Source organism: Borostomias antarcticus (assembly GCF_949987555.1).
Source record: "Borostomias antarcticus genome assembly, chromosome: 20".
NCBI lineage: Eukaryota > Metazoa > Chordata > Actinopteri > Stomiiformes > Stomiidae > Borostomias > Borostomias antarcticus.
In genome coordinates, this window is record NC_140253.1 from 9,855,732 (window position 1) to 9,870,563 (window position 14,832).

The 14,832-nt window shown below is 50.7% G+C and overlaps 1 protein-coding gene across 1 annotated transcript in view; it reads left to right on the forward strand.

Moving 5' to 3' along the window:
- Nucleotides 1–4,309: 4,309 nt before the first annotated feature.
- Nucleotides 4,310–14,832, forward strand: part of htt (huntingtin) — a gene marked incomplete at its 3' end in the record, with an annotated part of 41,380 nt that continues 30,857 nt past the window's right edge. Inside the window, exons 1-18 of the mRNA XM_084454730.1 lie at nucleotides 4,310–4,521; nucleotides 5,935–6,018; nucleotides 6,665–6,785; nucleotides 7,031–7,090; nucleotides 7,552–7,631; nucleotides 7,790–7,928; nucleotides 8,512–8,653; nucleotides 8,847–9,025; nucleotides 10,794–10,998; nucleotides 11,311–11,358; nucleotides 11,522–11,599; nucleotides 11,774–12,159; nucleotides 12,628–12,813; nucleotides 13,645–13,780; nucleotides 13,894–14,009; nucleotides 14,160–14,271; nucleotides 14,390–14,527; nucleotides 14,621–14,779. Coding sequence (XP_084310856.1) covers nucleotides 4,424–4,521; nucleotides 5,935–6,018; nucleotides 6,665–6,785; nucleotides 7,031–7,090; nucleotides 7,552–7,631; nucleotides 7,790–7,928; nucleotides 8,512–8,653; nucleotides 8,847–9,025; nucleotides 10,794–10,998; nucleotides 11,311–11,358; nucleotides 11,522–11,599; nucleotides 11,774–12,159; nucleotides 12,628–12,813; nucleotides 13,645–13,780; nucleotides 13,894–14,009; nucleotides 14,160–14,271; nucleotides 14,390–14,527; nucleotides 14,621–14,779 — 2,467 coding nt within the window. The 5' untranslated portion in view covers nucleotides 4,310–4,423. The remainder of the gene's footprint in view (nucleotides 4,522–5,934; nucleotides 6,019–6,664; nucleotides 6,786–7,030; nucleotides 7,091–7,551; nucleotides 7,632–7,789; nucleotides 7,929–8,511; nucleotides 8,654–8,846; nucleotides 9,026–10,793; nucleotides 10,999–11,310; nucleotides 11,359–11,521; nucleotides 11,600–11,773; nucleotides 12,160–12,627; nucleotides 12,814–13,644; nucleotides 13,781–13,893; nucleotides 14,010–14,159; nucleotides 14,272–14,389; nucleotides 14,528–14,620; nucleotides 14,780–14,832) is intronic.

Genomic DNA, 14,832 nt, shown 5'->3' on the forward strand with positions numbered 1-14,832 from the left:
ACCACTCCCCCTCCCCAAACCCCTCCTCCCTCTCGCCCCGCCCTCCCCCGGAAACCGTCGCCGCCCGTCAAGAGCGCAAATCTTACGAACTCGATGAATGTTGACCTGTATTTATGAGATGTATTAAAAGTGTATTATAATTAAAAAGAAAAAAGTATGAGTTTAAAGATTTTGTACATTTGTACTTGAATTATGTCTAGATGTATATTTTCACTAAAGGTTGTATTGTACAAAAAGCCATATAAGTACCACTTGAATGCATACATAACATGTATTTTTTTTTTTTTTTTTTTTTTTTTTTTTGAATGAGTATGGAAAATGTGAGTTGAGGATTTATTTTCTTTTTAAGAAGCACAGTATCAGTAATCTTTTGACGTCTTTGATGTAGCATAAGGCCTTTGTTTTTCACATACTGTACATCTGTCATTCTTTTGGCCAACGTCAAATTCTAATATTAGCACATCATGCATGCCCAGCTCCAAAACAGTCACCCTAACAGGCCCCTAGGCCCATTGTGTAAATCTGGGAAAAATTGGATAGGTTTAAGCAACATATCAAAAATATTAACTTGTCTTTGAATCTGTCAGTGTGTCGTTTAGTCCCATCAAGTTCCTGCCAGATCTGAACGGTCTAAGGATGGAGGGGCTAGGGCTTGGTTTGGAACTGGGCTCCTGCTCCCTGCTTGGTGCCCTGCAGACCTATAAACATTCTGGATTGGACTGGTTAACTTAGCATTAGCATTGTTACGGCCATTTGGGCTGTTTCCTCGTAATGTGGAGTTGGCAGAATCAGTGAATTTACAGTATCTCTACTCTAAAGGAATAATTCCATGAACTTCCCAAAGAATTCCACAAGAAAAGGATAAATATAATTTAGTCACCCACTCCTGCAAAAGCCCTGTTATGTAGGCTAGACATGGAACAGATATTGAATACTTTGAACATTGTCATTCCTGCATTCACTAGTCATTGTTAAGCTGAGAGACTTGGAATACTGTTCTCAGAATTCCGTGCTCGATTCTAAACGGGGATTGCGTGTGCTTTTGGAAAAGCGCCATTAAGAAAGTGTCTGTTACATCATTCACTCAGGAGGCTGGGCTGTCTTTCTTCATCTCAATTCCCAGTCCCTCTTTTCCCATCTTCCATGATTGTGCTTCACTATTCAGAGTTTTTTTTTTTTTTTTTTTTACATGGCTGCTCGTTGTGAACACATGACGTGTAGTTGAGGTCACCTTTAACCTGAAATATCCCCTCATTTGCAATCAACATTCCAGTTTTCCAGAGATATAGAAAGAGAGAAAGGGAGAGAGAGAGAGAGAGAGAGGAATGAATCCGGGGTACGGTTGGTGTACTGTGTAGAGTTAAGGTGGCTGTCTTTATGTGTTAAGTGATGATGATGATGGTGGTGGTGGTGGTGGGGGTGGTGGCGGCGGTGGCGGCGATGCCGATGATGAACTCAATATACAGTATCGGCATTTGGCATTTTAATACAGACTGGCTTCATCTTGAAGACAAAATTGCTTGAATATCAAACTTCTATTGATGACAGTAAATATCATGAAACGGTGTGGCTGAATGGTGAAAGGGTTTCTTGAGACGTCTGTAGAGTTTCTGCTGTCCGTAGCCAGGCCATGGTTTGGCGTAGTGAGGTCAGCCATTCACATCCATGCTTCTCTACTTTAGCTACATGTCTGGCAGCCCTGGGGGCTGTGTTCACTAGATGTTCAACCTTTGCGCGGCCATCTTAGTCTGACATTCTGTCGAGAGGCATAAGCTAGTTGAAAGTGGCAGATTGACAGTGACTACAGAATAGAGGCTTGCTTAAGGACTTGTATCATCGACTGTATTGAGTCTCGTTGGTCTCTCTTCAATAGGAATGACTTGAGACGTGTACGTGTGAAGAAGAAACAAAATCCTGTCTATATACCATCCACGATGAACAGCAAGTCGAAAGACGCACAGGGTCACATTGTATTATGTGCGCCTTTGTCATAATGGAGAACATTGCACCCGCTCCATCTGTTTGACCTGTACATTTTGTCTCCGTGTCACAATAGGTGGCAACAGGATCGAAATACATACATCTTCGTTTTTGTTCTGTTGCCTTGTTCTCCTTTAACAGCCAGTAACAGTCACCGATGTAACCTGACTTTTTTAATGCTGTGAAAACCTGAGATGGACCTGTTGCTCTGGTTATGCGTGCATATCATACTGTCTCCCATCGCCTCAAGCCCCTTAAAGGCCTATATCTGTCAAACAATTTAAGGTGCGAAGTTTATAACCCTGTTGTCCACTCTGGGATTTTAGTTAAAGCAGCCATCCCTTTGTGATGTCATCAATTAGGGAAATTATCCCTTTGTGATATCAGTGAGGGAAACCATCCCTTTGTGATGTCATTAATTAAGGAAGCCATCCCTTTGTGTTATCATCAATAAGGGACTATCCCTTTGTGGTGTAGTGTATCAGAATCAAAGAGTTGTCCAACAGAGGATGGAATTAGCTATTTTGCCATCCTGGCAAGGATTATGTCAGCGAGATGCTACATGTTCTCTTCCGCCTGTGATCATTGTATATCTCCCAGTCTGTTGAAGCGGAGAAGAGTTCAGCACTAGTTCTCTTTGTCGCTGGCCCATCGAGGGGCTCCTCTTTGGCTTTGATACTGTAGCTTTTCACCTCTGCAGTACATTCCATGATCATATCAGGATGATGACGCAGTAGATTGGCTCGCTCTGCTTGTTGGCTGGTTGTCTCTTCAGCTTCTTCTCTTCTCTGACCCGCAGGCCGTCAGACAGACAGCTCCGTTAAGTGTAGACTCGCTCTCATAGCCTCTCATAGGCTGTGTAAATGATGTACTCCAAACGTGTAAGCTCTTTGAAATGGCAACACACACAGGGTATGCCCTCATAGCAGTAAAGAGATGTAGTATCATTGCACTATAGAGTGTTCTGACATGACAGTAGGAAGAGTCTTGTACATTGTTGCCAACGATGCCAAACATCAAATAAAAGCCTGATCTTTTTATTACTTTTATGACGTGAAGTTTTAACTGAAGACTGACAAGCCTCTTACCCACATACGTGTGCCAATTGCAAACCTTAGTACTTATTCTTTCTTTTTTTCAGTTTAATTTATCCTTCCATTTCTGAGAGGTCCGACATGCGGCTGAAAAGGAACTTACAGCTCAAAAACAGTTTTGAATGTCCGCACTAAGTGCATTGTAATGCCTGTTTTAAAGAAATACTTATGTTTTACTCAAGCATGTATTGGTTGTAAACTTCAGGTTCCTTGTCTGTAAACGGTCTTCAGGTGCCTACATATCCCTGGTAGCTGAGAAGACCTGTATAAACTCAAGGTGACCGGGTGAGTTTGTTTGTTTATTTTTCTTTCTTTTTTTTCTTTTTCTTTTTTGTAAATGTACAGTCATGTCGTTCAACCACTGCAGTCAATGTAATTCTTGTACAAGTTGTATCACTGGGTGTTGTACCATATATGACATTTGTAATTATGAAATAATACACTGCCGTTTGTATAAAAAACAACACATTGAGTCCCTGACTTTTTTGTCTAATATTTCAAGCTCAAAACGTTAAACATATTTGTAAAATGTATTTAATTTGTGTAGTATTACAATATATTATTTGTGATGGCCATCGTGTGTGTGTGTGTGTGTGTGTGTGAGTGTGAGGGAGAGAGTGAGAGTGTTGTGATGCAGGTAATTTTCTAATATTTTCATACGCACTACCTCATCCCCCTAGACGCGCTCCCATCACATGATTCTGACTGCTATGCTCGCTCGAAAGAAATCGTGCCGCTTTCGAATGATCGCCACTGTTTTAAAACCATCCCACATGACTCACTAAAACTAATGGCAGCGGCTAGACTACGGTGCTGATATACAAATCGGATATCACAGAACATCACGCAGGATTTCAGCTCCTTTGATACCAGCAACAACAAATAAACTACCATCAACCATGGATGCATTAGCCTTCAACCGACTAGCCTACAACCGACCAATCGCTGGTGACAACGATTGCTCGCATACGCCTATTGGTCCCCTTTCCAGTCAATCAGAAGAATGAGTTACCCGGATTGGCTACTGCTCCCCTATGCGCCCCACCCATCTGAAACTGTCACCGCTTCCACTTCCTTGTGAGATTGTCGGGCCACATCAAAGATGGCTTTTCCCGTAGGCTGCTATGTGAACCCAACGTCCCATTCATTAACCGAAAATATTGTGAGGAAATAAAAGACACCGTGCATTAAAAGCGAAGGCGGAGAGGCGGTTGTAGCAGAGCCAACACGCCCGCCGGGCTCCCCGCTCGCTTCCCGGGGCATCGCTGTTTGGTCCAGTCGGTCGTGCTAGCTAACGTTAGCTCGATTTGTAAATATTAGCCAGCTAAGCTAGCTACTCTGCCGTTAAAATGGCCACCATGGAGAAGCTAATGAAGGCCTTTGAGTCTCTCAAGACATTCCAGCAACAACAGGGACCACCGACAGCCGAGGAGCTCGTCCAAAAACAGTAAGTGGTTGCGTGGATGCTTTTATACGGGGTAAAATGTGTTGCAGGATATTTATGGCAAGCAGGCTAGCACTAGCTAGCTAGCTCACACTAGCAACCAAGGAGTCATCGTTGGCTAGCTAGCATCTCGCTGACTTGATATGATAGCTATCCAAGCTGATCGTAAAGGATCTATCGATAGCTAGCCCAAAAAAGCTAGCTGGCTAGCCTGTGGCTCTGAGCAGTGGTAGTGAACCACTAACGTCTATGCGCACCTGTCATGGCACCTGTCTGTCAAACAGCAAAACAAGCCCCTGGCTATTTGGTGGGACGTCAATATTTAGCTGCACGTACGTCTGCATGTATACATGCATGGAGAAAGTGCGCGGCCGTGCGTGCAGCCAGCTAACTAAGCCAAGTGAGCGTCATCAACGGGTTGTACTGCAACATAAAAGGAGAAAATATGAATGCTTGGTCAGCTAGGTCCTCTCATAGTCAGAACTTTTGACAGCCATGTCCGTGAATAGCACCATAAAGCTTTAGCCAGCTATGCGCGATACGTGGTTCGTAACCAAACATAGATGAGCAAATGTAAGCTATATATAGATATATTCATTAAAGTACCCCAAACTCAGTCTTTATCCTCTTACTATAATTATATACCTGCTAACTTTATGCACTGTACGAACTTTTGGTAGAGGGAATGTTGTTCTTCAGTGCTGCACATGACACACAGTTCAGTTTAACATTCCTCAGATTCCCCATCGCCAGATGCATGCAGACACCTTAACCTTACCTGTAATGATGCACCTCATCCTTGAATCACACTGTGGAATCCAACACGCACACAAACAGACAGCTCTGTTGTTGTTCCACTTGACGGAGATTGCTATGCTAGCCTCCTCTGTGTGTGTGTGTGTGTGTGTGTGCGTGTGTGTGTGTGTGTGTTTCCACCATTGACTGTGCAGGGCACACCTGGTGGAGGGTCAGGCTCTTGGGTAACAAATGGTAAATGGACTGCACTTGTATAGCGCTTTTCCACCTTAGCGGCACTCAAAGCGCTTTACAATGGCCTCTCATTCACCCATTCACACACACATTCACACACCAATGGCGGTAGCTGCCATGCAAGGTGCTAACCTGCTCATTGGGAGCAATGTAGGTGTTAGATGTCTTGCTCAAGGACACTTCGACATATGGACAGTCGGAGCTGGGATTCGAACCCGCTGATCATTGAACGACCCACTCTAACAACTGAGCTACAGCCGCCCCTCAAACAAAGCACAAGGAGGTTTTCACAGCGTTGATTTGATATCCACCGAGGATCCGTCTACCCCTCCCTCTCCATTCTTGCATCCGTCCATCCATCCGCTCCCTCCGTCCCTCCCTCCCGTCTCCCTGTCCTTCTTGAACGCCTGTCTCTCCCGTCCGCAGGAAGAAGGAGCTGGCCAATACCAAGAAGGACCGGGTGACCCACTGCCTGACCATCTGTGAGAACATCATAGCTCAGTCTCTGAGGTAGGCCCAGCACCGCCACCACCGTTGGTCTGGAGTCAGAGATGCACCCACACTGAGCCCCGGTGTCCCAGGGAGGTTAGCGCCCGAAACTGGTCTGGGATAAGCCTTTAAGGGGGAGGGGGAGGTTCACCATTCATCCACATGGATGCTGCATGGGGGTGACGACTCAACACGCACGTAGGCCTTGACACACACACACACACACACACACACTGTAAGCACGCCCTCTCGCGCACACACAACACAGGAATATGCTCTTAGACACGCGCACAAGCAATAGGGCGCCCCAGATAAGCGAGGCCCTGTACCAGCCAGCTAATCTGATTTGCCGTGGTTGTGCGATGAGTCATCTGTGAGGGGGGGGGGGATTATCAATGATTATAAACATTGTGTCTAACATCGTGCTTTGGCTTAACTAGTTTCTGATTCAGTCGCAGATTACCATTGCTGTTCAGTCAGAAGAACCACTGATTTTCACTGATTTCTAGTTGTAGGGGTTGGCCCCTCATACAACACTGAATATAGCCACCACCCATACAGTTGTCATATAGGCTAATGGTAATTAGCCTAATGCTAATTAGGCTGATCCTGAGTTATATAATGACGGCGCCCGCCTGTCTCTTTGCTCCTATGGCTCTGGGATCAGAACCTCTCCCGAGTTCCAGAAGCTGCTGGGCATCGCCATGGAGATGTTCCTGCTGTGCAGCGACGACCGCGAATCAGACGTCAGGATGGTGGCCGACGAGTGCCTGAACAAAATCATCAAAGTGAGGACCCCCACACACACACACACATCTTCTATTCCCCACTCTCTCTGTCCCTCTCTCTCTCTCTCTCTCTCTCTCTCTCTCTCTCTCTCTCTCTCTCCCCCTCTCTCTGTCTCATTCTCTCTCCCTCTCATTCTCTCTCCCTCCCTCTCTCTCTCTCTCTCCCCCCTCTCTCTCCCCCTCTTTCCCTCTTTCTCTCTGTGTCTCGTTCTAAAAAAGTGTGTCTCTGCCTCGCTCCCCTCCAGGCACTGATGGACTCAAACCTGCCCAGGCTGCAGCTGGAGCTGTATAAGGAGATTAAAAAGGTAGAGTGGGCCCAGCGCTAGTCCTGACTCGTATCTGCCCAGCGCCAGCAAGGCTGCTCTAACCGACACCCGTCGAGCTGAGGGCTGGCGGCCCTCCGCCAACCAGCCTAGAGGGTGTGGAAAACCCCCCAGTATGTACGTCACCAGGGCCATCTCTGGAGCAAGCTGATGCGAGGAGTTTGGCCTTGCATGGGGGGGACCAAATATGACCATGACTTGCGTCAGACACAAACATACGTCAGAACCAGAGACAGACAGACTCTTGCTGTGAACTCGAGGGAGAACATGACGCCAGACCACGCCAGACACTGTACCCCACTGAGTCGGAGTAGAATCGAAGTATTGATTGGTGAACATTAAAATGAGGATAAATGGCCTGGGGATGGTGATAATTTTGACTCATGATGAGGGTGATGGTGTGTGTGTGTGTGTCTGTGCGCGTTTGTGTGTCTCTTGTGTAGAACGGTGCCTCTCGGAGCCTGAGGGCAGCACTGTGGAGGTTCGCCGAGCTCGCTCACCTCATCAGGCCGCAGAAATGCAGGTGAGAAGAAGACCCCCCCACACACACACACACACACACACACACACACACTTGAGCGGGTGCCGTTTGAGAGTGCATTTCCCGAGCTGACGGCCCTACGCGCACTCCCAGTTTGAGACGACTATAATGGTATCTCTAATGGCCGCCCTCTCCTCCAGACCCTACCTGGTGAACCTCCTCCCGTGCCTGACCAGGATCACCAAGCGCCAGGAGGAGACGGTGCAGGAGACCCTGGCGGCCGCCATCCCCAAGATCATGGGCGCCCTCGGGCACTTCGCCAATGACGGGGAGATCAAGGTACTGGAACTGCGGGGAGGGTGGGGGGGGGGCGTCATGAGACTAACAACGTGACTCGCTCGGTCGTACGCGTCGACTGTGCAGATGCACGTCGCGTTGTCAGCTTGAAGTTAGTCGTTTGCACACCTCCTCCGTTAATCAAATCAAACTTTATTTGTATAGCGCATTTCATACACAGAGGCAACACAATGCGCTTTACAGAGAGTAATGGGGGGGGGGGGGGGGGTATAGGTCCCACCCCTACATATTCCAGAGGGACGCCAATAGACGGGACACCCGGGGGGGGGGGGGGCAGAAAAATGAGCTGTAAAAATTCTTTCCTGACCTTTCTAAACGAGACGATCGATGGAAAATGTTTGTCTATTGGCTAAGGACGTATACAGAGCAATGAACATGGGCTAGATACTTCATAAGAGAGACATGACTAACAGGAGAGTAGATAAATAGTTGATAAACGGAGAAGTTGCCTTTTTTTTCTTTCTTTTTTTAACACATTATGCAGCCATTACACTGTCCAGCAGTAATAACAACACGCTGCACGCCGACCTTAACCTCTCCGCCCCGGCGTCCGCGCCACGTCCAGGTGCTGCTGAAGGCGTTCGTGGCGAACCTCAAGTCCAGCTCCCCCACCATCCGGCGAACGGCGGCCGGCTCGGCCGTCAGCGTGTGTCAGCACTCGCGCCGCGCCAGCTACTTCTACACCTGGCTGCTCAACGTGCTGCTGGGTAAGAGACACGCACACACACACACACACACTCACACACTCACTCAAATAGACATGTGACACGCGCTGCCACAAGTCTGTCCTCATAAACAATCCTATACTGGCACGCGGTCCGACCCTGAGGCTTTTGCTTATTGACGACCGCAACTCCCCCCGCCCCCTCCCCTTGCCCCCCGCCCACTCCCCCCCCCCAGGCCTGCTGGTGCCGGTGGACGAGGAGCACCCCGGCCACCTGATCCTGGGGGTGCTGCTGACCCTGCGCTACCTGCTGCCCCTCCTCCAGCAGCAGGTCAACACCGGCAGCCTGAAGGGCAGCTTCGGGGTCATGAGGAAGGAGGCCGACGTCCAGCCCACGCCCCAACAGCTGCTGCAGGTGTGTGTGTGCGCGTGTGTTTGTGTGTGTGCGTGTGTGTTCGCTTGTGTCAGCTGTACAGGCAAATTGACACGCAGAATGTGTGTGCGTGTGCGCGTGCAGTGATCCTGATCAATTTACTAACAAAAGTGTGTGTGTGCGTGTGTGTGTGTGTGTGTCAGGGTTATACTAGTTTTGCTTTTTACATTAGTTTTTATTTTTATATCGTTTTAACTTTTTGTGTTCAATTTCAGTTTAGTTTTAATTAGTTTTTACAGCAGATTTGCTAGTTTAGATTAGTTTTTATTTTTTGATAATGCTTAGTTTTAGTTTAGTTTTTATTAGTTTCAGTATTAGTTTTAGTTTGTTTTTTTCTGCGCTAGCCTCGTGAGACCATCCTGATCTCGTGAGCTCATGTTGTTTCACTCTGTGCAAAACAAACCATCTGGCGAACGTCAGATTACCTCTGCGCAGGGGCACAGCTAAAGAACTAATGGAGGATAGATTTCATATCCACCTAAAATACTAGGCTTGTGTATGGAATGAAAAAGACTAAAACTAAGGACATTTTCTCTAATTCTATTTTCTCTCTATTTAACTAAAATGTTTTTTCACACCTAGTTTTTGTTTTTTAGTTAGTTTTCGTTAACTATAATAACCTTGGTGTGTGTGTGTGTGCATGGTGTACAGGCAAATGTCAGAATGTGCGCGTGTGCGCGCATGCAGTGATCCTGATCACTTTACTTCCTTGTGACTAATAAACTGTGCGTGTGTGCGTGTGTGCGTGTGTGCGTGTGTGCGTGTGTGTGTGTGTGTGTGTGTGTTTGTGTGCGTGCGTGCGTGTGTGTGTGCTTACATGGCGTGACTCGCCACCGTGGAGACAAGGTACACACACACACACACACACACACACTATTATTATTTCTAGTAGTATTACCAGAGATGGTTTATATGGGTGGGCTGGGGGCTGAGAGAGAGAGAGAAAGTGTATGTGTGTGTGTGTGTGTGTGTGTGTGTGTGTGTGTGTGTGTGTGTGTGTGTGTGTGTGTGTGTGTGTGTGTGTGTGTGTGTGTGTGTGTGTGTGTGTGTGTGTGTGTGTGGTGGTCGTACTAGCGCTGCAGTACTGAGCGGTGTACTGGGGCCAGCGTGACGCCACGCAGAGTGAGGCTGGATCCTGCCGACAGGGCCTGTAGAGACTTGGGCTCCCCTGTGCGATGGTTCCATACAGACCCCCCCCTCCCCCCTCCATACACCCCCCCCTCGCTGAGCAACCCCATCAACCCTGTTTGACTGAGTCAATGTCAACCCTGTTTGACTGAGTCAATGTCAACCCTGTTTGACTGAGTCAATGTCTACCCTGTTTGACTGAGTCAATGTCTACCCTGTTTGACTGAGTCAATGTCTACCCTGTTTGACTGAGTCAATGTCAACCCTGTTTGATTCAGAAATGTGATCTTACTGTGTGGGCTTTTTCATTTCGATGGATGTGAACGCAGACCAACGTTACCTTTAGACTGGGTGACCTGTAGTGTAACTCTCTCTCCCTCTCTTTCTTTCTTTCTTTCTTTCTTACTTTCTTTCTTTCTTTCTTTCTTTCTTTCTTTCTTTCTTTCTTTCTTTCTTTCTTTCTTTCTTTCTTTCTTTCTTTCTTTCTCTCTCCCTCTCGCTCTCTCTTTCTCTCCCTCCCTCTCTCTCTTTCTCTCTCTCCCTCTCGCTCTTTCTCTACCTCTCGCTCTCTCTTTCTCCATCTCGCTGTGTGTGTGTGTGTGTGTGTGTGTGTGCGTTGCAGGTGTATGAGCTGACCCTCCACTACACACAGCACCGGGATCACAACGTGGTCACCGCTGCCCTGGAGCTCCTCCAGCAGGTGTTCCGGACTCCGCCCCCTGAGCTCCTGCACATTCTCATAACGGCGGGCAGCGTCCAGCACGCCAGCGTGTTCCGTCAGGACGCCGAGAGCCGCGCCCGCTCCGGGAGCATCCTCGAATTCATTGGTAGATAACCCCCCCCCCCCCCCCCCCTTCCCGATCAATCAAGCTCTCGAGAGCGCAGTCATTGGTTGATTTACCCTGTTGTCCACGTGACAGAGCTTGGCAATTGGTTAATCCTTTCTGACTTAGCTTAGGGATTGGTCTTCTTGTGTAGCTCTCCTCCTATTTGCTGCTCTTTTCTTTCCGTTACTAATCTATTTCCTGGTCTGCTGTGTGTGGTGGATTGTGGGTATTTCCCACGGGGGTCTGTGGGGCTTTGCTGCTTCTTCTCTTTTTCACTTCCTGTCTCTATTTCCCGTTTCCTGTCACTTCCAGCTGGGGGAGGGTCTTCCTGCAGTCCACTCCTCCTCAGGAAACAGAAAGGTGATGACTCTGTTCCTGTTCCCCCCCCCCCCCCCCCAACTTCTCTCTTCTCTCTCTCTGCGGTTTATCAGTCAAGTGCGATAGTGCTCTGCCAAGGTACAACCGTGATAAATCGGTGTGTGTTCGGTGGCCTTTGAACTTTGCTCTGTGACCCCCACCCCAGGCAAGCTGCTGTCGGGGGAGGAGGAGGGTCTGGAGGACGACCCCGAGAGGGCGGAGGGGGCCGCCGGGGCCTTCACAGGTGAGAGACGGGCGGGAGGCCCAAATTTGACCACCACAAAACACTCTTTTTGCAATTGTATTTTTCATGTAAACCCTTCTTTTACCTTTCGTTGTAACAGCGAACAAAGTGTAGTTTGTTGTTAAATTGAATTTAAATAAAAAGTAAAATTGAACTTTGTATGGCGCCCCTCAGCTGACGGCACCGCCCAGGTCGACATCATCACCGAGCAACCGCGCTCCTCCCAGCATGCCCTGCAGCCCGGCGACTCCGTCGACCTCTGCGCCTCGTCCGAGCAGGGGGGCGGCGCGTCGGGCTCTGGCGGCGAGGGGGCGGAGACCCCCGAGTCGCCCGGCAACGACAACGAGGAGGACATGCTGAGCCGGAGCTCCAGCGGCGGCGCCAACGTCACCCCGGAGACGGCAGACTACACCACGCCGGAGAACGCCACGCCCGACGGGCCGCCGGACGCCGCGCTGGGGCCCCACGACCCAGACCCCTCGCTGCCCCCCAGCGACTCCTCCCAGACCACCACCGAGGGGCCCGACTCCGCCATCACCCCCTCCGACGTCACAGAGCTGGTGGGGCGTGTGTGTGTGCGTGCGTGCGTGTGCGTGTGTGCGCGTGTGCGTGTGCGCGTGTGTGTGAGGCAGAGAGAAAGAGTGTTCTTTCAACGACCTTTGAAGGTTTGGGCGAAGTGCAGTGGTCTAATCCGATGGAATGAAAGGGATTGGGAATTAACCAAATCCTGGATTGCTGCGGTTCATTGATTTGTAGTCTGGGCTCTCGCGCGGTGTCATATTTTGGCTTGGCGGGGAGGGGGGAGGGGGGAGGGTACATCCACCTCGCTTCTGTCCAACTCTGCCCTCTAGGGAATTATGAGTGCCACAGCAACATCTGGATGGTCACTGGTGTTACTGTATGGTCCTCGACGCGTTCCACAAAGTGGACCCAGTTGTTCCCATAATTAGGACAGAATGTCGGTCTGACTAAATCTCATCTCTATGGTCTGCCCCCCCCACACCCCCCCTCCCCTTCCACACTAACAGTCGCATTCGCCGTTGCCGCGGGCGACCGAGCCGCCGCCCTCGCCCACCTCCACCGAGGGGCCGGACGCCACCGACAGCGACTCCTCTGTCGGCGGCGACTCCTCTTCCTCCTCTTCTGCTTCCTCCTCCGCCTCCTCCTCCTGCTGCTCCGCGGCCACCTCCTCCTCCGCTAGCGGTAGTGACAAGGTCAGCTGATTGGACGAGGGGGAGGGGCTTGCTTACCTGCCTGACGCTTTTTTTCTTCGCTTCTTCTTCGTCGCTCGTTTCCCCCCCCCTCTCTCTCGTTGTCGGCTCGACTCTCCGTCCGTTCGCTTCTGACCCCCGAACCCGCTCGTGCACGCCGCCGCTCCTCTGACTAACCCTCGCCCCCGTCGTGTTTCCACGCCAACGTCAGCCCTAACCTCGCCCTGCCGCTGTGCTGTTCCCTAACCAAAGCTGAACCTGCTTTGCCGCGCAGATCTCTGGAGATCTGAGACCGCTGTCCTAACCCCGCCCCCCCGCTCTCTCCTCTCTCCTGTCTCTGAACGGCCCCGCCCCCCCCCGCTCTCTCTCTGAACGGTCCCGCCCCCCCAGAGAGTTGAAAGGAGAAGCATGGCTGTTGTTCTGTGCGTTTGAACACCCCCCCCCACCCCAAACACCCAGAAACCCTCCCAACAGTGTGGACAGTCTGAACGCAGCTCCCTATATATATTAGCATGACTCCCCTACAGGGTACGAGTGTGTCACAAATTCAGCCAGGTCAGCGCATCGCCACGGACTCAACCTGTCTTCTGTGTGTGTGTGTGTGTGTGTGTGTGTGTGGGTGTGTGGGTGTGTGTGTGTGTGGGTGGGTGGGTGGGTGGGTGGGTGGGTGGGTGTGTGTGTGTGTGTGTGTGGGTGTGTGTCTTGACTGAGTGTTAGCTTGACTGTGAGTTTCTTTTTTTGTCTTTTACGGTTTTAGCACATTTATTCACCGCCATGCCTGTGTGTGTGTGCGTGTGTGTGCGCGTCTGTGCGTGCGCGCGTGTGTGTGCTCAGGTCCTGGACGGCAGCGAGAGCCAGTACTCAGGGATGCAGATCGGAACGCTGCAGGACGAGGAGGAGGAGGGGGGGGGCGGCGGCGGCCCTCCCCCCCGCGAGGAACGTGGCGAGCCCTTCTCACAGTCCGCCCTGGGTAGGACGCGTCACCCTGCTCACAGTAGAGCTAAGAGACAGGGCTGCAAAATTCAGGGAATGTTCACAAACTTCCCGAATTTATCATCATTGATGTTGTTGTTGTCGTCCCAGCTCTGAGTAAGCCCCACCTCCTGGAGGGCAGAGGTCACAACAGGCAGGCGTCGGACAGCAGCGTGGACCGCTTCATACCAAAGGACGAACCGCCGGAGCCAGAGCTGGACAACAAGGTACGCTCGCGCACGCACACACACACACACACACACACACACACACACACACACACACTCACACACACACACAAACAAAACGTATAGAGACACAAACATGTGGGGGAACCTTACACCTTTTGAACGCTGACGACCGTTTTCCCCTCCCAGCCGTCGAGGATCAAGGGCCCGATTGGACACTACACCGACCAGGGGGCGGAGCCACTGGTGCACTGCACACGGCTGCTCGCCGCCTCCTTCCTCCTGACCGGCCAGAAGAACGGTGAGAGGACTGTCCCTGATGTTGTCGGACGCTGTCCTCGTTGGTGTGTGTAGGAGACAGGAGCAGAGAGCTAGATGAGTGTGTGTGTGTGTGTGTGTGTGTGTGTGTCTTCCCCCAGGCCTGGTCCCTGATAAGGAGGTGCGTGTGAGTGTCAAGGCCCTGGCGGTGAGCTGCATCGGAGCGGCGGCCGCCCTGCACCCGGAGGCCTTCTTCAACCCCCTCTACCTGGAACCGCTGGACGGTGTCCCTCTGGAGGGTAGGACACACACACACACACACACATACACACACACACAAAACACACACCCCTAGACACGCACCCTCACCCCTCGTGCCCCCCCCCCTACAGAGCAGCAGTACATCAGTGACGTGCTGGGCCTGGTGGAGCACGGAGACCCCCAGATAAGGGGGGCCTCTGCCATCCTGTGTGGGGCCCTCATCCAGGCCGCGCTCACCAAGACACGCTTCAACATCCACGGCTGGCTGGCCAGCGTACACAGGGCCACGGGTGAGTGAGCGCGTGTGTGTGTGTGCACGCGCGTGTGTGCGCGTGTGTGCGTG